A 21,301-nucleotide genomic window follows, 5' to 3' on the forward strand; every position below is an offset into this window, starting at 1 on the left:
TCCAAGATAAGGCAGATGTCTAAGCGATCTATACGTATATCGCTTTTAATGCTCTCAGTTTTTTAGATAGGAATTTTTCCAGAAACATATTTTAAATGAAATAAAATTAACAATGGTTCAAATTAGGACACTAAATATATTGCTGAAAGCTTAAACTTAGTATGGTAAATATGTATAATAAGGTAATAAGTAAATAAGAAAGAAATCGTTTTTTGCTGTAATTTTTATAAATTAAACGATATTGATAATCTGGGAAGAGATTTTGATTCCGCGATCACAAAAAAGTGTCTATACTTGATGTCTACTTTTCATCTTTTCATGATCAGTAGTTTTCGAATCATTTAGAAAGAACGGAAATCAGGTATTTTTTCCGAATATCATAACTAACGAAAGTAGGCGGAGCTGGGCAAATTTTCGATTTTGACCACGATCAACTATATTACTTCGCAGGGAGCAATTTTTTTCTAATTTAACCAACTTTACCTCTTTTACCGTTTACGAGATCTTTATACTAGCTGGTGCTCCTTATATTGCACACAGATTGTACGGATTCCAAAGGTCTCACATCTGAATAGCAAATTAATTTATCAAATCAATTAATGGGAAACCCGATCAATATAAGTATTTACACATATCTTGCGTAAAACGCGTAATGTCATCAATAATTACATAATGCAAAGATACCTAGAAATTTACCGAAAAACTGGACTTCATTTGCGTTCCCTTTCACTAATTTGTATACAGTAACCAAAGAAAAACTGCCACTTAAAAGGGTGTAAAATGTCTTTATATTACAACACAAGGGACTTCAAAAACGATTTGAATAGAAAACATTCGAAATTGAAATTAATAGAAACAACAGAAAATATAATGTAATATTAAATGAAATAAAAAAATTATTTATAAAAATACCATTTCTTACTGTCCACAAATTAACCCTTCAGTGCGCAATGCGGTATTTTATGAATTTGCCCTCTACACTGATTGCTCCCTACAGATATTCCAAAACAAAATACGATTTGGCAACGAGGAGGCTCCAAAATCCAGACCTAGAAAAACCACCGTGGTCGGTTTTCTTTGGAAAATTCTGAAAAAAGCTCCGTTTTTCAGGAGTAATTTGTGTCTTTCCAGACGAAATGGTGAACGGAAATTATTCACTGATACTGTGGAGTCTGGAAAACTAACGAATAGCGAAGAACTGAGATTGCGAGGTCCTAGAAGTTAGACTCAGTGAGTGTCAAATCAAAAAGATTATAAAGTGGTCTTATGTACTATTTTAATGAGTTAATTAGAATTTAATTAGTTTGTTAATTATTTTGTTAATTTCATTTGAAGGATCTAAGGTCTTTATAAAGATTATAATAAAATACAATGAAGCCTTTTGTGACTTTGTGAAACAGTATAAATTTTTTAAAACAATTTCAATGTGGAAAAGAAAGTAAAACATTTCTTCAGAGCTGCAATAATACACTTGAATACCGAAACATCATGCCTTTAAATAAACCACTTTACTCTTCAGAAATTGCATAAATAAGGTCGTATCTAAATGGCTACGACGTGGTTTGGGTGGTTACTTTAAGTATTGATTGCCAGCAAAGTGAATTTAAATGTGTTGTATCATATAAACAAAAATGTGCACTACAGGGTTAAATGTATCTCACTATCCGTGTAATTTTCATTGTTCATTTCAATGTTAAAACTCTAATTTTAAAGGCTAATGAGATTCATTTAATAAGTGGACAGAATATAATCACCTAAATTTAGTAAATAAATAAAATATATACTCTTATTATTACTCTGGTAGAAAAATATCACACGTCATATCTTCACTGGTGTCTCTTTGGTGTCCCATTTATGTCCTGTTCCTGTCTAAAATAAATTCTGTTATTTATTACCAATCCTCTGATATTGATTTCAAGAAACTGACCTAAGGCACTTTTTTAAATTTTCATTCTCATTCAACAATCCCTGTAGTCTCTGCTGCAAATTGTCAATGAGAGCATCTTTGTCTTTTAACTGCACCTTCAGATCTGTAATGGTGTCTTCAAGGGCCTCAAATATCGCCTGAAATTTTTTATTAGTACTCATTTTGCTTTTCATAATTAGCAACATACCCGAGATTCTTCATTGCTGTCTGAATGCACTGGTGGTTCATTGAGGCAAAAAAAGTCCTGAATCTCCTTGGAGTTGACCATATTTGGTTGATGTAAGATGGCATTGACTAAAGTTTGCAGGCCACTGATTCGCTCCTCTAGGAAAATGGGGTCAAAATTGTTTTTCAACCATCTTTTCCTTGGTAAGTGTTTGATTACTTCAGGGAATTTATTTCTGAACCTGTTACAGAGCCTTACAAAGTCTGTATAACGTCTGAAGACATACCAACAGTCTCCATTGATTTTATTCTCTACTCTCAGTTTAAATACCTGTAAATCCAAATTAATTTGAGGTATAAATGTAAGATGTCCCAATAAAACATGGACAAAAGGGGTGAACATGGAATGGTTTAACTATGGTAATACTTCGTTCAGATTATTTTTAATTTACAAAATCAAGTCCACATGAGCACTTACCGTAAACCGAGCTCTCTCTTCCATTATTTCATATCCCACTATGGGAATCTGAACAGGGTTCAAAATATCACTTGTGGTATAAGAAAGATTATCTTGAATTACATCTGAAATGCTCTGATTATCATTATTGTCGGACAAACTCATGTTCTGAGCTAATATTGTCACATTGGAAGCTATGGAGCTGTCCAAGTTGTAATTTCTATATCTCAGGGGATCCCCTGAAAGATACTCATCAGAGTCAGTTGACACTTCTTCTGCTGACTCGAATGTCATGTTACTATTCGCAGTATTGTGCTCAGAACTGGAATTACAACTATCCTTGTGATTGTCCATTTGGAGCTTCTTTTTGGTCAGTTCGGGGTCATTATATGGACTGTTATATGGTTACTGTTTACCTGGACGTTTACCTTCATTGGAAGTTCGCGTGAATCGTCAGTTTCTTACGCCCCAATAACCTCGACATATGAAACGAGGTAACGCTTCGTATGCGAAGAAATTAGGTTGTATTTTTTAGTCGAAAAGAGAAATTGTAAATAAAAATTATTAAAAGTAGCACCTAAAAAAGAGAGACACATCTCATAGTCAGCTAGTCACACTTCACATGGAAACACAAATGACACGTGCATGTCAACCTAAGTTCGCAGGAAATGACTTTGCTGGTACAATCTCCTGTTTTCCTTCTGTCTAAGCGAGACAGAATAATACCCGAAGTGCTACAATTATACCATTGAAATGATTATACTTCTACCTAAGGTTAACGCCTCAAGAGTTAAACCAAGATAATATAGTCGAGAAACATAACAATGACGTCATCGAGATGCCTATACCAGCTATATAAATGGTATACAGGGAGTTTCAGAATTGCATGGCGTTATTTGAGATATGTATTATATAATAGAAAATAAAGAAACAAATTCATACAAACATATGCGTCTGGTCTTATGTAGTCACGTATCTTGGTCAATAAAATTCTTTAGAAAAATTTGCTTGCACCACTGGTGCATTTTAATATTTTTGTTAGGTTCTTCAATCTATTACCTAAATTTTATCTCTCTTGATTTTTGGCAGAATTCTGTTCAATTTTCACATAAATTAATTAATTTATACATTCAATTAGATCTACGGACTCTAGGGTTTCCCGATTTTTTTGCGGAATTTCACAATTCTTTGATTCTCTTTACACCAGTTTTTAAAAAATGAACGGATTTTACATTATTATACGATTACTCGATCATTCATGTTAGATAAATTACATATTCATGTGACCAAATACTGTGAAATCGGTTCAGTTTTTAAAAAAATGGGTAAAAAGAATAAAAAAATCAAGGAATTCCGAAATTCTGAGAAAAGATGAGTAAATCGTGGGATCCGTAGATTTGAGTTAATTTACAAAATTAATCAATTTATGAGGAAACTGAACAAAATTTGACCAAAAATCAAAAGAGAAAAATTTAGGTAATAAATTGGAGAACTTAAGAAAAAATTAAAATTCGCCAGTGGTATAGGATCACATTTTTCTAAAAGATTTTATGAATTAATACCTCAGAAAATACATTATCTTGTATAGTAGTTGGAGGTAGTTTACTTTCGTATTAAGCAGTACCGATTACCTAGTATGAATATAAAATTTGAAAGCTTTATCTACAGTAAATCAAGCACAATAAAATAAAAAACTAACTTTTTCGTAGTTTTTAACACCCTGTAAGCCCACTATCGAGCGAAAGCGGACACGCGAATTTTTTTCCTTATTTTGTACTAGAGAACCACACCTCAAATAATGTCGTACCACTCTGAAACACCCTGTATATTTCGCATATTTTTTTTAACATGTGGAAAAAAGAAATAGGCGAAAGAAAAATGAAGATTTCAAAGTTACTAAAATGTGTCGGGAGAAAATGCAGGACTCAAATAAACGTTTCTCAAATTGCAGATCATTTTTATAGCTCTTTATTTATAGCACTACAAGGTGTAAATTAATAACTTGCCGATATCTTACAGGGCAACTTATAGTGTGATTATTTTAGGAGAGATTTTTTAATTTAAACTTGGGACCTCCGTCTTTTGGACTAAGCCCAAAGTAGCTTTTCCCTCTAGATTTACAGTACCTGCGGCAGCAATTTGGAAATTCTTATTAAGGATCTGTACGTACAAAGTATAGTGCTTAAATATTGAAAGTGCAGATAGTTATTTCGTAACAACGAAAAATGAAAAAATACTCGCTCGAGGTGTCAACACGTTCTTTACAGCTCTCAAGGTTCTTACTGTTTGAACCAGGAACCCTACTGTAGAAATAAACAAATTTTATGGGGAATTTATGTGTATGTTTCGAATTTAGATTATCTTAATTACCGATGCGTCTTGATGGAAGGTAATAACATCTTAAGCAATCAATGTTGATTTAATAAATCAACCGACGACCATAAAATATTTTCACACGCAAAAGTCAGTATATTGTTCAGTATTCAAAATGATTGAAACGAAGCTTTACGGGTGCCTAATCCACTTCTTGTCCGGAGTTTATTGGTCGATAAAAAGATTGAAGAATTATCTGAGGTCAGTGTGGTTGGCCTTGAATCTGCCAGGTCCACGGGCTTTACCAGTGCTGGGAAACGCTTTGACTATCACCGACACTGATGGTAAAAAAATCTAAAATTCGTTTTCGATTTTCCTCAAAAGTTTTGATAAATTAGCTTTGGTGAAGATTGCCACTAACATCTCCCAGCTATACGCTCCGCTGTGCCGCACCTGGATGTTCTTTTTGCCCATAATAATAGTCTACGAGCCGGAGGATCTGAAGGCCATTCTGAGCAATACCAAAGTTTCAGACAAGAATTTCTTTTACTCAGTTATGCACACGTTCATCGGAGATGGTCTCATTACCAGCACTGGTCTGTATTAGTTGTAAAATACTTTTCCGCAATCAGGGAGTGCATAAAAGCTTACAGCTTATCTATTTTAAAACGAACCGCCTTCGATATTTCGGTCCTTATAAAAAATATGTAAATATTAAAAACCACGGCGATTTTCTAAGCAGTAATAATGTTTCTTTTCAAACTTTACTCTAACATTCACACAAACTTCTACTTAAATTGCTCTATACGCAACTGTAATTCTTCTCTTCAATTCTTCCAAATCTTAAGGCTGGGTTTTGTATACAACAGATTTAAGATGCCCCTTAGAAAAAAAATCCAGAGGTGTTAAATCGGGCAATCGTGGTGGCCACTTAATTGATCCTCTTCGACCATCATTTGTCAGGAATCCTATTGTGTAGCCATTGTCTAACAGGAAGAAAATAGTGTAGTGGAGCTCTATCTTATTAAAAATGTAAAAGATCGTGTAAAACGCTATTATCAGCCACGTCAACTTGATTTTCTAAATTCACTGTTATTAATGAGTCTATTAAATCTTCTAGAAGATTTAGTAGAGCTTAATAATTAGGTTTTCTTTTATGATTAAAGGACCAAACGTGGCATCCCCAAGAAAGCCAGTTCAAACATTTACTTTTTGTGGACACTAGGTATTATCTTCTCTAAACAGTTGGTGATTTTCATCGCTGCAGTATTGGCAATTTTGTTTGTTAACGTATCCATTAAGGAAAAACGTCCACTCAGCACTAAAGTAAATGTTTGGTAAAATATTTCGGTAGCCATTTATAAAATCTGTCAGTGTTTTACAAAATTGAATTCTTCTGTCAAAATCGTCGTCAAAAAGTTGTTAAAAGATTCCCATTTGATATCGGTGGAATATATTTAATTTTAGTGCTTTACTTACTGTTTTCTGAGACGTTCCTACTTTGTGCCCCACAATACGAACGGAGTTAGCCAGTGCGGCAATGAACGAGCTTAAAACTACAATTTGAACTGCTTTATTCAAAATACGCACATAAACACTTTTCTTGGATTTTTCGAAGAGGGCCAATTGAGTGACCACCCCGATCACCCGATTTAACACCTCTGAATTTTGTTTTCTGGGGGATCTTAAATCTGTTGTTTCTCAATGAAAAAAATAGGTATATTTGGAAAGGTAATTGAGACCTTTTAAATGGGGTATAACTCAACTCCCCTTCCCATTTAAGACTTTAGTGGTTGTTTCCACCCTCGCTAGAGCATGCAATTTAATAGAAAACGGACTTAAAGAGTGTCCCCCTTGAAAATATAATCGACGTGTTTTTACATATTTGGATATTTCTTATAAGGACTGAAATATCGAGGATGGTTTGTTTTCAAATTGATACCCTGTATATTAAATGAAGACTTCACTGAGGAATATGCATAAAGTGGCTTTTCTTGTGGAAAATGGCTGCAGTAACTTGAACTATACTCCACCATAATCTAATGTCTTAAGCTAAATGTGCGGCTGGTGTTTTTAGGATCTAAATGGAGGAAGCACCGGAAGCTAATCCAGCCACTCTTCCAGAACAACCTCCTCGAAGGTTATTTGGAAACGTTTACCGAAATGTCCAGTAAAATGCTTGAAGAATTGTGCAAAGGGCCCGACACTCTAGGTATTACCAAATCTATCAACACTGCAATTTTAAACATTCTTCACAGTAAGCTGCTTATCACTTACCGGAACTATAAAATAATAGTTTATTACCTTTCAGAAGCAATCTTGGGCGTCACCTTGACTTCAGAACAAGAAACTCCTTTTAGAAGGTGATTTCACAAATCATCACTTCAGGTTTCAATGTGAAATATTTCAGGGGGGAACTGCTTATCATCAAGAGAGTTCTGAAGCCTTGGCTGCTGTTTGAGTCAATTTTCAAGCATTCGCAGATGTCCAGGGACGAGTCCAGGCAGTTCGACAATCTACACAGCTACATCCGAAAGGTCACTTATAAATTATCTCTTCCTTCTCTTGAATCTTAAGGCTCTCTATACTCCATCTAAATATTGAAGGAATTAGTCATCACAGTAGGTTAGACAAAAAATGGGTCAGAGTTAAACAAGCGTTGCGATTACAGCGGTTCAAAATGTCGCTGAAGGGTCAAAATCAAAACCGTATTAACTCCCTTATCCCTGAACCCTAATGGGTTTCGGTCGTTCTTGGCATCAGGATTCTATATCTGAGATAATATATGGACAAGACAGAATGCGAAGAAATACAGATGACCACGTGAAGATGCAGATGGTGCTTGTGGTGTTACGGATGGCTACATAACTCGCGTTCAAGATAGATTTCACTTGGGAAACCTATTGGTACCTGAATAAATTCTGGACGAATAAAAAAGCAAGCATTTATTAGGGCCCTTTTTAAAAATATACACCGGATGATTCAAGAAGTTGTTTGCCTTATAACTTTTTTGTTTTTAAACTTATATAGTTGGAATTTAAAGGGAAACTATATGAAAATAGACCCAATTGATTGACGTTAATGACGTTTCTCTAGGACTTCCGGTTTAACCAGAAATGATCTCAACTTCAAATGGCAACATGGCGGCTCATTGCGATTTTCTAAAAGATTATTTTTTAATATCTTTTAGAAAATTTCATTATTAATCAAAATCTAGTACTTTTTAATACTAGATTCCAAATAAAAAATTATAGGGCATTACATTCAAATATCGAAAGTTGAGGTAATTTCCAGTTAAATCGGAAGTGCTAGAGAAACGTCATTAATGTCAATCAATTGGCTCTATTCTCTTATAGTTTCCCTCCGAATTTCAACTTTCTAAGTTTAAAAACAAAAAAGTTATACAGGGCGGTCATTTAGTGCGGCCTCGGAGGATTACGGCTAAACAATTTAATATTTTGAATTTCTTTTTTTTGCGTTGTATAGAACTCGATTATGGGTACATTCTAAAATTGTTTTCGTTTTATACAGGGTGTTCTAAATAAGTGAAAAATATCAAAGTTATGTTTTTTTAAATAGAACACCCCATATATTAATATCGTTTTAGATTTCTTGAGAAAAATAAATGTAAGTTTCATTAAGGTTTACTTGTCCTAAATTTTAAGGATTTCGAAATAATTAAGTTTTTTAAAAAAAATCATGCAGTTTTAAAAACTTTGTTGTGAAGCAAGTTTAAACTGGAGTAAATCGAAATTCATACAATTGAAAAATCAGAATCCGCTATGTTTTTGACTCTATTAGAGCAAATAGGGATATTCTGGAAAACGTTTGTCGTGGAAATGTTACTCGACATCAAGCTTGCATTGATCAGAATGGAGGATATATTGAAAATTGTTTGTAATTAAGTGTTTATTAAAAGAAATTCTTTTATATTAAATAAAAATAGATAGTGCGGTTATTAATTTTGCTACCTTTTCTTAAATCTTATTTTTCGAAGGAAACCTGTACATTTAGGTATAGGAAGGTGTAACAATTTTTGATTAGTCATATGTTTATCTCTTATTTCAAGTAATAAAATATGGGGTGTTCTATTTAAATTAAGCAAGTTATTTCCTTTCAAAGAGAATGCAATTTTCATATTATTTTTTGGACGCACTGTATGAGATATGTCAATTTTAATAATTCTGGCATAAAATACGTCTCATATCTAAGGTTTGGTATGAATTTCGATTTACTCCAGTTTAAACTTGCTTCACAACAAAATTTTTAAAACTGCATGATTTTTAAAAAAAAACTTAATTATTTCGAAATCCTTAAGATTTAGGACAAGTAAACCTTAATGAAACTTACATTTATTTTTCTCAAGAAATCTAAAACGATATTAATATATGGGGTGTTCTATTTAAAAAAACATAACTTTGATATTTTTCACTTATTTAGAACACCCTGTATAAAACGAAAACAATTTTAGAATGTACCCATAATCGAGTTCTATACAACGCAAAAAAAAGAAATTCAAAGTATTAAATTGTTTAGCCGTAATCTTCCGAGACTGCACTAAATGACCACCCTGTATATTATAAGTACCTTCTTGAATCGCCCGGTATATGAAAGGCACATTGAAATTTGGAATTAATAAGATACTTTAAAACTTTCAATATATTGGACCACTGGACGGTTTATCAGGCGTTTAGACATTTTTTCCCTACCGTTTTTATATGGCCGATGGCGGTGACTAATTTATTCAACATTTAGATGAACTGTAGTTTGAAGCGGTCTTTTAGGGACTCACGAACTTTATTTTTATTAAGCGAATTCTTCACGACTCACGAATAGTTCTGTTCAAAGTTTGAAGAGCTTCAATGCGACTTTTTAGAGTTTTCAGAAACTGACCCTTCAGACACTGTTCCCCTTGAAAATGCATTTCGCGAAACTTTTCTTAGAGAACCGTAAAGCTTTTGGGCTTTATGGTTCTCTAAAGATTCACGAGGTTTACTCTTGGGCTCTTAGAGCGCTTAACGATTTCTTTGAAAATCACTATCTCTTCTCAACTCCTGCCGCATGATCCGAAAGGAACGTCCCAGAGGGTCAAGAACTTCACCTCTTAGAGTTCCTAAAGCGTTAGTGGAAGTTTCTCTCGAAAGCTTTACGCGATCTTATAGAGATTCTCAACCTTCGTCCTTCACCTTATTTATCATCCATTTACTCTATGTGTTTATTGTTCTAATTTTAAGCATCCAGTAGATTTTCAATGAAAGGCTCGCCCAAAGGAAGGATAAACTTCGGAAAACCACATGTCTTCTGGACCAATTAATGGAGCTTCCAGAACTTTCCCCAGAAGACATTTTCAATGAGGCTGTGACATTCATGCTGGCTGTATGTTAATAAATTCTACGGTATTTTGTAGTAAAAAAAAAACGTTACTTAGGGCCAGGACTCTGTAGGAGCCACAGTGGCTTTCGCGCTCTTCCAGCTGGCTAAAAATCCAGAAGTCCAGGAAAAAGTTCATAAAGAAATCAGCGAGTTCTTCTATTCTGACCAAATCACTATGACGCAGCTGAATCAGATGATCTACTTGGAGCAGTGCATTAAAGAGACACTAAGGCTACTGCCTAGCATACCTCTAATCTCCAGAGTGCTCACCAGTGATATTTCTCTAGGTATTAACCTTTAGTTTATGTGCGACTGGTAAAGTTAGCCCTTAACAGGCAAACACACAATTCCTTGCGGTACCGACATCTTCATTTCTCCCTTTGCTACTCACCGACTGCCTCATTTCTTCCCTGAGCCCCTAAAGTTCGACCCCGAGCGATTCCGATCAGACAAACTCAAGAAAATGCATCCATATTCTTTCCTGCCCTTCAGCTCTGGACCGAGGAATTGCATTGGTAAATACCGAAAAGTCGAAGTGTAGATAACTTTATCAGGAAGATATTTCCCGTAGAAACAACGAACTTGGGGCAATGCCTCCGCTTCTAAGATAATTATTCTCCTGGTAAATTTAACAATACTTTGATCTATTCGCCCTAAGGACAGGTTTACCGGGTCCCTAATAATTTAACCTGGAATTTGCGAATGTTCGTTATGTAACTTAATTTCGAAATTGAACGTACTTTTTGTTTGGCTCAACTTCAGTTTATTTCTTCAGGATTCAAGTTCGCCTATTTTCAAATGAAGGTCCTCATAGCCAGCATCGTAAAGAACTATAGCATCGCTCTAAGGGACGGTTGCCAGGACTTGAAGCTGGCCTATCGGGTGACTTTAAGGGCGAAGGGAGGAATCTGGCTCACTATCCAGCCTAGGAAGAAGAGATATGTGGACTGAAATTTAATTTTTTTGGAAATAAATAGGAATTTTTATATTATTAAAAAATTGCAGCTAAACTTGGAATCTCCTCCTTAGAAGTAGGTCAAAGGTTTATTTCTTGAGTGGCTATAGCGATTCTCTAGAGATTAATGAACTATTTTTCCTTAGAGACTTTTTATAGACTAGAATGACGATTCGCAGTCTAAAAGTAACTTTCTCGAGATCCACGAGCTTTAATCTTCATAATCTTTAGAACTACATAGGAATTTTCTTGGAACTCAGTGAATTTCTATAGCAGTGCTCTAGAGACTCACGAAATGATCTTTCTTGAGTTTTCAAAACCCATAATTTTTTAGAGGCTCAATAGAGGGACTTCCGATCTCCGAATCCATGAAAGCTTGAAGTAAGTTCTTTGAATTGGCGAGCTTTTAGTCTAACCTGAACTATCCTCACTAGAGCCTCAAATGTCTTTAACTACACTTAAAGATTCCTCAGGACCGTAAGAGCTATACAAAGAAATATACAGGATGATTTAAAAAGGTGCCAAATTTGAGGAGGTTATAGGGGACATTGCGATAAAGAATTTTTGATTATAAACCCCCTAGTCGAAAATGAGCCGTTTTGAACTTGGAGCAATTTTTGTTCAAAAACATAAAATTATCTCGTTGGTTAAAAAACTTGTAATGTTTCACTATTTTTTATTGAAGATAATTGATTTCATTAAAAATAAACACTTTTTGTCCTTTGTTAAGTATTTATCAACTGCATTTCCTTTATATAATGTTGTTAAAAATTAATTTTATTCGTGATCGCAACTGAACCAACAATTTCTTGGACGATGGATCGAAAGAGGAGGACCTATCACGTGGCCAGCGCGAAGTCCCGATTTAACTTCTTTGGATTTTTTTCTCTGGGGTTATATTAAGTCCTTAGTTCATGAAACCCCTGTAGCCTGTGTTCCAAGAGAAACTGTTAGGGAAGAGTGATGGCAACCTGTCTTTTCGTGCAGCAGAATCCGCACCTGTTACAACGGGTGCACGATTCCATAATTCGACGGATAAATTTATGTAACGACGTTGGAGGTTGCCATTTTGAACCTTTATTCTAATTCTTTAGTAAAAATGAATTAAACATCGAAGTCTTTTGGTATCAATGAGATAATATTATGTTTTTGGACAAAAATTGCTCCAAGGCCAAAACGGCTCATTTCTGTCTAGGGGTTTATATCCAAAAATTCTTTACCGCAAAGTTCTCTATAACCTCCTCAAGTTTGGCACCACCTTTTTGAATCACCCTGTATATAACAAATATAAATGTAATACATAATGTAAACGTAAAAATAATAAATATGAATATATGAGCTGTACAAGGCCCCTAGCACCTCAATGGCGATTAAAAAGTCGTTAGAGTACTTAGTAGGCCTCAAGGCTTCAGAGAGTGTGGAGAGCTAAGAAAATGTATAGTCTTAACGTAACAAATTATAATAGTTTCTAAACAGCCATATTAAAAAGTTCAATTCTCGTAATTCTTTTCCATACTTCCAGCTCCTGCAGCTGCACTAGATGACCCCCAATCATACTCATCAAATGTTTTATCAAAGTATCGAATTTGCGCGTGTATCTTTTTAGTATTCATCCCTGATTGCCTATTAGAGCGCAAAAAAAACTAGGGATGATTCCCGCGTGTCCGGCTGCAACAAACGGTGCCGGGGCCCCTGAATGGGGCCCCGATAAGCAAATTACAGGAATCAAGACTGTCACAACACGGCCGGCCTCCTGCGACCCCGCGACGCACGCAAAGAGGGTGTAATTTGCGTCCCCTCGGGGACAATGCGTCGACAATTGCCGATCGGCGTCGGGCCAGGACCGGACTCGCTACCCCCAATTGGTGACGTAGCGATGTGATTTTGCTTTGGAGTTGAGCGTCGGATCGGTAAATGATCAGTGCCGTTGCTTCTGTTTTTGGGTCGGCATTAAAGAAGTGTTGGAAATCGAGGTGATTGGAACCGTTAAATTATAAAAAATATGTAAATTCGATTAAAAACTTTTTGTGCGGCGAAAATTTTAGATCATAGATTCTCTCTGCTTTCCAGACTTTGGGGAATATCCAAGAGAAACTTGCTGGAAAATCCTCAAAATTGAACAAAATATTGAACTCATAACTTAATGGTATATGATACACCAAAAGTTATGAAGTAAACAATGATCCATGATTTCTGCGAATACTAACAAATGAATCTCTGTGATAGCTGAAGATAAAAATTTTAGATGGAGAAGCAAGCGAAATTTAGCTACAGGTGAAGATACAGCAAATATCGGTTGCTCTTAAAGGGGCACATTACTAGACATACCAGGAGGTTGTAAGGTTCTACGCGTAATATTTTTTCTGGCGTCGCGCCCTTTTTTCTACCCCCCCCCAGCTGAAGAATGACTTCCTGCAGCTCGTCAATCTTCATTCATTTTCCCTTAATAGATCTTGTGGAACTACGGTGGTTTGCTTTTTTGAGCCGACCCTGGCCAACGCACCCCCCAGGGTGATTATCTCGCAATAGCGACGAAGGATGTTATTAGGCATCAATTGATATGGTTATGTGATTACCGGAGGCCGGATTGCCAATGTAATTAAATTATTACATATCTTGGCCCCCTTTTCTGGCCGCAAGGGGCGCCTCAATGACATATTCAGTCAAAGAGCGGCTTTGGGGATTAAAAGACGAGGAACAAAGTATCCCCCCCTTCGTAGGGATTCGGAAAATGAGTGGTCTACATTTAAATTGCTGATCAGTTTTTCCGGTCTCAAAGTTCCGGTCTTTTGCCGGTTAGCGCTTCTGCTCTTTTTAAAATTCACGCCCAATTAAGCGCCTCATTCCCCTCTGCGTCGCCCTTTTTTTACGTTGTAAATCCCCCCCACCCCCCTCCTTAACCCCACAACTGGCTCCAAACCTCTTTTATTGACTCTTCTTTTCCGTTATTTATTGCACCAAACAGATGCTTATTTTAACAGTTCCGTGGGCCGATGGGAAAATCTCATTTGAAATATATCATTCCCCAAATAAAAGCCATTGGCCTTTTGATTAAAAAGTCGAAATTACTCATATTTCTTCCACACATTTCCCATGTTTGTTTAACAGCCCATTAAGGCCCGATACATTTATTTGAATCGATTGCCGAGGCTGGAAGTTCGTTTAAATGGTAATTTTCTTTCTCTCCGAAACCCGCGCCCGAAAAGGGTTTAAAATCTTAATCAATTCCTTTATACACACGTGTTTTTAATAGTTTAGTATGGCCCAACAAAGCGGTGTTTGACTATCGCATAACTGTAAAATGGATTTTTATCTCTTTCCTTGTCGGATTGTAACGACTCATTAAAAAGCTGTAAATTTGTTAGAAGCGCGAGTCTGAAGAAAACCATGAAGCTGCCCGAGAAATAGTATCGATTTGAAGGATTTTCAGGCTTCAACGGAAATATTTGAAGTTTACTAAGAGATCAGACGTAACCGATAAGGCTGCATTAAGATCAATTGGATTTATTAATGATTCTTGCGCAGGTACCTACCTGCGCCAGTACCTGCGCAAAATGCTACTGATAGTTATCTCTAGCGGTAATAGTAGTAGTACTAAAGTGGAAAGGGGAGGGGCTATGCCCTGCGATTAATCACTTAGAGACTTTTTCCGCTCCCAAATCCACCCCTTTTCACTCCATGTAGGCCCACTTAGACCAACAACTTTATTAGGCAGACAGTTTAACTGCAGCCTCTGTTATCTTGACCGAAACATGTCCATCATCGTGGTCATTGGTTGGCTTATTTCAGAAGTCATTCCTCTGGGAATTACCAACAATTCGCTCAGATCTAATAGAAAACAGTTTTAATCCTCATCATGCAGTCTTCACAGGGCTTATCTGATATAATTGTTTTGATAGCCACCAAACGCGTCATTAATGGTTTGTGACCCCTAGATCTTTATCTAAACGTCACAATCAGACACCCGTTGAGGAATCGCACACCGGGTGTGACTGTGATTTTTAGTGCGGTGTTGACGTTGACAGAATGAAAAGAGTTTGGAAGCGTTCTTCTTGACACTTTTTGAACATGGCTGAGAAATGAATATGTGATCATCATGTATTTTATTACTTTTGCAGAAATCTTTCTTTTTTAATCATTCATTTTCTTATTTTTTTATCACTTTCTGAAAATCTCGCTCTTTCACTCTGAGCTTTGAATTTTCGCTAAATACACCAGTCATGCCAGATGTCTGGGCCATGATGAGGAGGAGTGCACCTCTTAAACCAATTGCAGATCGAAAAACGATATGCCTACAGACGTGGTATTCTAAAAATCCAGAAATACCTTTGAAATTAGAATGTGTAAACACAGTTAAAGAGAGTTTATTGGCAAGTGTGATGGAGAAGTGACCAGTCAGAAAAGACCTCAAGATGTCTGATTCTCAAGGGCACCACACCTGAGCGTTTCTCAAAAGTCTTACAGCTCTCGAAGAACCTTGTGGTGAGGTTCTTGACGTGAAACTTTCTAGACGCTCTTGAACTCCTCTCGCCCTTTAACGTCATAATTAATATTTAAAAGTTTTAATTTACTCTTGAACTGTTAACACTCTTAAGTTGCTTGTGACGAATCTGGTTCTAATAAAAACCATTTGAAACGAAGCCAGTTTGATTAGGAACTCTCCAGCTCCTGCAAAAAATTCCCAAAAATCCCGATTCCCTCCTAACTGTCCCCGTCTCCCGTAAGTGGATTATCCTGCGACGGGCCGTGCACTCGTCCTGAAAACGAAGTTACAAAGGACAAACGCTCCTGCGAGTTCCCTTTTCACACTTCATCGCACCGGACGAGCGGCCGATTTCTGCCCGCCTGCCACTACACCCAGTTCCTTCAATTCAATTACCGATCCAGGAATTGGCAGTGTTTGTGCTGCGTAATTGCTGACGCAGCCCCCGAAGAAAACCCCCTTTTATGTCTTTGATCCAATTGAATAAAGTTCAGATTCCACGGCGATTTTAGAACAGGCAGATAAAGCAGGATATCTGAGATTAATGTGACAACAACGGAACTGGATTTGATGGATTTTGTTATCACTGTCATTGTCATCTGTCCCTCGGTACACCAAAGAATCTGGCATGGTTGACATATTTTTGACAAATTATTGACGTGATTAATCAAACAACGCAGGTGCTCAAACTTGCTTATAGTAATAGTAACAATGTGTGGGTCTCATGTGGCGACGTTGAAGGTGGATTTGACAGTATACTATTGTCAGTGTCATTAGTGTCGAAAAAGCAAAAAAATCTAGCAGACTTGCCATATATGGCAGATTTTGAACTTTACTGATACATATAAATAAGTTCTTATAGCAGATCAGGCTGATGTGACCAATATCAGACGCATATTTAACAGGAAACAATGACATTGTCATTTGTCATTTGCGTGACTGTTCAGAAAACAAAAGAATCTAGTGGAATTGTAATTTATGCCCCATTACTGACGTGATTGAAAGGATAAAGTGATTTCAAGAAAGCAAGACTGCTGATAAAAATTGATCCTAAAGCACTCTAGCTCATAAAATCTACCAAATAACGCCCATGTGCCGAGCCAAAAGAGCCGCTTTTTAATGACCCATAAATATTAATCATAAATACGGGTTCTCTGGTAAACCGAATGCGCCGCTGGTGGAATTTAAGACCAATTGAACCAGGCCCTATAAAAGAGAAATCCGAAAATTATGCACAATACAGGGGCGATCAGAAAACCGCGCACCCAACAGATGTGCGAAAAGGATTTGATCCTTTTACGGGGATTACAATTACACGGCCTTACACATGTTCCGAACTTGTAATTGTGGCAAAGGGCGACACCCCCCTTTGTTTGAGTTACTTGTTACTGCCGCCCCGACTGATCCCTTAGTGACGTTGACGTCTTTATATACTGACACGTTTGTTTACAAGAAGTGCAAGAATGCGAGGGAAAAGCATATTTGGCTTTGATGGACTACCATATTTACAGATGATAAATGAGCTCATTTATCTCGATCACTCACAAGTCGTACCTTTTAATTGTTTCTCATCAGGTTGAGCTGTGAGGTTGTGAATACATTAATATATCTTGACATACAGCTATTTGGACGGTACCGCTGAAGGTGGCAACAGCGCGTCGCACTTTTGTTTTCGTTGGAGTGCCAATAGAAAGTTGTCTAGTTGACAACACTGTAGCAACTAGATTTTTCAGGCAAAAGTTATCTGAAATAGAACAGGCTGGGGTTACTAGAATTTTATTTTCTACAAATAAAACCTATTTTACAGAATTTAGTGGCGTAGCTGGTTTTTTGTTGACGATACCATTCAAATTTCAAGCGTTAATTATGCTTCTCCTATACACATTATGCGGCTTACTAACCAGTATCTGCATATTCTAGACTTTCATATAGGTTACTCATGCGATCTGACATATGTGTCAGCTGTCAAAGCGATGTTGCCGCTTCATGAATACGTGAACTTATTGCCGATATGTCAGACGGAAACTAGCGCGATGGCGCCAGAAAAACGAATCCATAAAAATTTATTAATAGAAATGGGCGGAACGCGCTCCTCTATAAATCAGGCCGACTTATAAAAACAGGGCAACAGCGCGCTGAAAGCTATATAACTACCTGTTTCATGTTTTATTGGTTTCCGTAGTGATTTATTTTCCCGATCTTATTTACATTGTAATAAGAATGGAAATGAAGGACTTGCTGATGACCATCGCCCTGGGTTCGTGCGTAGGCCTCTGAAGGCCGGTCACTAACAGGAATTTCTTTTAATTAGTCTCAAATTGGCACCCCGATGGTGTCAGGGAGGTATGCAGCCTTAATTCGCCATGTAGGTGGCGGTAATCATGCTGACACAAGCATTACCCTTAAAGGAAGAAAAATATTTCCAATTAATTTGACACTGACGAAATTTAGCGTCATTTGTCATGTTAGTTAGTGTTGACGTTGCAGTTAAAACTGACAAGGGGCGGTGTTGCCACTAATACCTAATGTTTTAATTCCTCAAGTTTCAAACCGGATCTCACGAAATATACAACAGTAATTACAAACTTCTTCCTGAAAGGTAGAATTATTGGAGATTGCTGCTCCCGGAATTTTAACCATCCATTTCCGTATATAAAAGGGAGGAACAAAATAGCTCAACTCGTATTTTTTGGCACAAAATCAACTGAAAAGGTCACGAATAAAGTGAGTTTGAACTGAGTCACTTTCATTGTTATAAATATTTTTATGTACCTATTGTACGATTGGTTTTTGGCATTCCCCTCCTCTTCATGAGCATATGTATAGGGGAAACTTTGGGGATGAAATCCCCCGACCGTCACCCCCAATGCGCTCTCCCGGACCTCCAGTTGGGCGTCGAGACGACGTCCTGTTGCCATCGCAACGGCGCCTGAAATCGAGAATCAGTTATCCCACTATGTTACTATAAACATCAGATTTGCCTTATAAAGTATTGGGCCGATTTAAAACCGTTTTTACATGAATAGAAGTCAAAAATATCGTGATGGATCAGTTTTATCGCAGGGGGAATTTACTTCGGTCTGTTCGATTAACGGGTACAGTTGAACTGCTAAACGATTGGCCGTGACTAAGAGATGAAGACGGATGCCTTCAACGGTTCATTTAGACATCAAATGCTCATTTCACCAATTGGCATTATCAAAAAATTACCTTTGGATCTCTAGAAAATGTGATATGTGGCAACGCTGTCGTTATTGGTTGTCGACACCTGCGCCAGTTGTTTCAAGATAAACAGAAGAGCAGCGCAATGTTGTCAAAATGGCGGCGATGGCATAATTCAAGGTCACATCGCTGACTATCATATCCAAATGAGTAAATATTCGCTTTGAAATTTATACGGTAACAGGTTCAAAAAATCGGTTGATTCAAAGTCGCTGAATTGCCCCAAATGATGTTGAGATTCTAGAAATGCCTTCATCTATAAATTACCAGAGACGTGCCCCAAATTTTCGAATGAATTTAATTACAATAAATTAGCTGCTACTGCCACGCATCTACATTATCTACCTCTCACCCTTAAAATTGTAGATAACACATTACTGTACTTGAGGCAATATTGATAGTGGTAGGTAGCAAGAATATCAAAGGCGTGCGCCGAAATTGTGGGCTGGTTAATTTGGAACTGGACACTTTTCACAATTCTATCCTTATTGCTACGACAATGGATTGTGATAGAAAAGTGTAGATTAAGCATTACTTTTATTGAGATGATATGGTGCAATTTCACGATTGTTAGGAGGGTGCACCAAAATTGTGAACTCACTTAAAAACAAAAAAAACAATGTTATAAATTGCATCTTTATTACCAACCCATGCTAATTACTACGCCTCTGGATTACCGCTAAACATATGGAAAAACATTACTTTTTTTGAAGCAATATGAGTGGCTCGGTTTCACGGATATCAGGGGCGTGTGCAATAGCTTTGCAACCGCATCACACTAAAACTAAAAATTCTACGCCACTGCATTATCATGAAAAAATTGGTTTCACAGAAATCTTCAAGAGGTGATGTTGATGACCAAATCGCAAATGTTACGTGTTCGTGCCTAAACTAAACTTATTTAACATCGAGTAGTCGCAGGGGGAAGAAGGGGGATCCTCCTCCCTCACGCCAAAGAAGCCCGAATTTATCGAAAGTTAAATAAGAGGCACACGCGTCCAATAAAAGCGATTAGTGGACAGTTAATAAAGAGAAACACGTGACTTGAGGAAACATCACATTAACTTTGAATGTATCAATCGGGAGCTGCTCTTTGCGGTCTCAAGGCCTATTGTGACACGCGGATTAGTTACAGACCAGGAGAACTACATTTCGAACCCCCATCGGGGCGTATTTGCTTCGAATTAAGGCAGCAAATGCACCTTTGGGGTGAGAAGTTCGTGAGAAAATCCTGCGTTGAGAAAAAAAGCAAAGAACAGGGACTCAACCTACCTACCCCCCCCCCCCCCCCTTATTCCGCATCCCCCTCCCCTTCCCACTTTCTATCACTGATTTTTTTTGGGGGGATAAACTTCAAAGGAATTGCAAATATCAGCATATCACGTTAGACTAGAGGCGGCGTTTTCAAAATACTCTCAAAGCGTACATGCAAGGCAATGAATAAAGTCCCTTCAGGCATGACATGATAAACAATATCTGTCGAAGGCGGGCAGTCTTATTTACACGGGCCCCTGGGCCGCAATTAAAATCCACTAGTGAAATAATACCAATGCGCCACTGTTCCGCCGTAAATAATGTCAATTAAAGTTGGCCGCTGCACGCGCTCCGCCCCTGTGCTTCCACCTTTCAATCGAGTTACCTCAAAAACAAAAGATACATTAATATTACAAATATATATCCCCCCCGAAAGCACGTAACGAAATCACGTCACAAAACCTAACGAACGGGCGGCGGCCCCCCTCGGGGGCGGCGGCGAGGGCCGAAAACGAATTCGGAATATTTCGGGCGTATTTAGGAGACCCGGCGGAATACGAATGCAACTCGCCGATAATCCAGTTATCTGGAATACCGGAGCCCACTTTTGGGCCCGGAGTTTTGTGTGATCAGTGTAAAATATACGCAGAGAATGTTCATGAATAAAATATCGACATGTTGGTGTCGGCTGGGGGCTGAAGGGGGAGGGATTATTTAGTAGGCAAAACCGCGCGAATTTTCCATTAATAGAATGGCTAAATCCAAATTTTAATTCTTTAACAAAAATTTAAAAGAAAAATGAATTAAAAAATATATAAACAAGGCGGTTGAAGGGGTAATTTTCCGACGAAACGTCGCTAATAAGATCCTCGAAGTCTCGTAAGTGGAAAAGTAAACTCGGCTAGGTCGGCTCAGCTTATTGAGCATTTTTTGGAACAATAAGCGGATATACCTAGATATTCATCTGAAGCCCCCTCCTCGCCATCTCACAGACCTATTTTGCACGTTCAAAATTTTGAGTTTTCTAGTTGTTGGCCTGGTAATAGAGTTAAGAAGACAATAATCAATATCCTATTAAAACTGCAGTTTTGCGCTTTTAATCGCTTTCAAATTTTCCAATGGTAACGCCCCTGGGATCCTATTCTATTGTAA

General features: G+C 37.3%; 2 protein-coding genes across 2 annotated transcripts; one reads left to right on the forward strand and one right to left on the reverse strand.

The window, feature by feature from the left end:
• Nucleotides 1-905: 905 nt before the first annotated feature.
• Snx16 (sorting nexin 16) lies at nucleotides 906-3,153 on the reverse strand. Its single transcript, XM_066394505.1, has 4 exons — nucleotides 2,571-3,153; nucleotides 2,115-2,423; nucleotides 1,928-2,064; nucleotides 906-1,869 (listed from the first exon to the last, which is right to left on the reverse strand). Exons 1-4 carry the CDS (start codon nucleotides 2,901-2,903, stop codon nucleotides 1,827-1,829), a joined length of 822 nt encoding a protein of 273 aa, XP_066250602.1. The 5' UTR covers nucleotides 2,904-3,153; the 3' UTR covers nucleotides 906-1,826.
• Nucleotides 3,154-4,908: 1,755 nt separating this feature from the next.
• Nucleotides 4,909-11,186, forward strand: Cyp4aa1 (Probable cytochrome P450 4aa1). Its single transcript, XM_066394424.1, has 9 exons — nucleotides 4,909-5,206; nucleotides 5,261-5,458; nucleotides 6,940-7,119; nucleotides 7,174-7,225; nucleotides 7,273-7,399; nucleotides 10,107-10,238; nucleotides 10,291-10,522; nucleotides 10,571-10,750; nucleotides 11,011-11,186. Exons 1-9 carry the CDS (start codon nucleotides 5,038-5,040, stop codon nucleotides 11,184-11,186), a joined length of 1,446 nt encoding a protein of 481 aa, XP_066250521.1. The 5' UTR covers nucleotides 4,909-5,037.
• Nucleotides 11,187-21,301: the final 10,115 nt, after the last annotated feature.

Source organism: Euwallacea similis, chromosome 10 (assembly GCF_039881205.1).
Source record: "Euwallacea similis isolate ESF13 chromosome 10, ESF131.1, whole genome shotgun sequence".
NCBI classification, from domain to species: domain Eukaryota; kingdom Metazoa; phylum Arthropoda; class Insecta; order Coleoptera; family Curculionidae; genus Euwallacea; species Euwallacea similis.

Coding starts and splice junctions, on each gene's coding strand:
- Snx16 (XM_066394505.1), bottom strand. CDS start 2,903: ATGGACAATCACAAGGATAGTTGTAATTCCAGTTCTGAGCACAATACT. Junction 2,065..2,114: donor ACAGCAATGAAGAATCTCGG/GTATGTTGCTAA, acceptor AAAAAATTTCAG/GCGATATTTGAGGCCCTTGA. Junction 1,870..1,927: donor AATTTAAAAAAGTGCCTTAG/GTCAGTTTCTTG, acceptor AATTTATTTTAG/ACAGGAACAGGACATAAATG.
- Cyp4aa1 (XM_066394424.1), top strand. CDS start 5,038: ATGATTGAAACGAAGCTTTACGGGTGCCTAATCCACTTCTTGTCCGGA. Junction 7,400..10,106: donor TACACAGCTACATCCGAAAG/GTCACTTATAAA, acceptor AGCATCCAGTAG/ATTTTCAATGAAAGGCTCGC. Junction 10,239..10,290: donor CTGTGACATTCATGCTGGCT/GTATGTTAATAA, acceptor AACGTTACTTAG/GGCCAGGACTCTGTAGGAGC.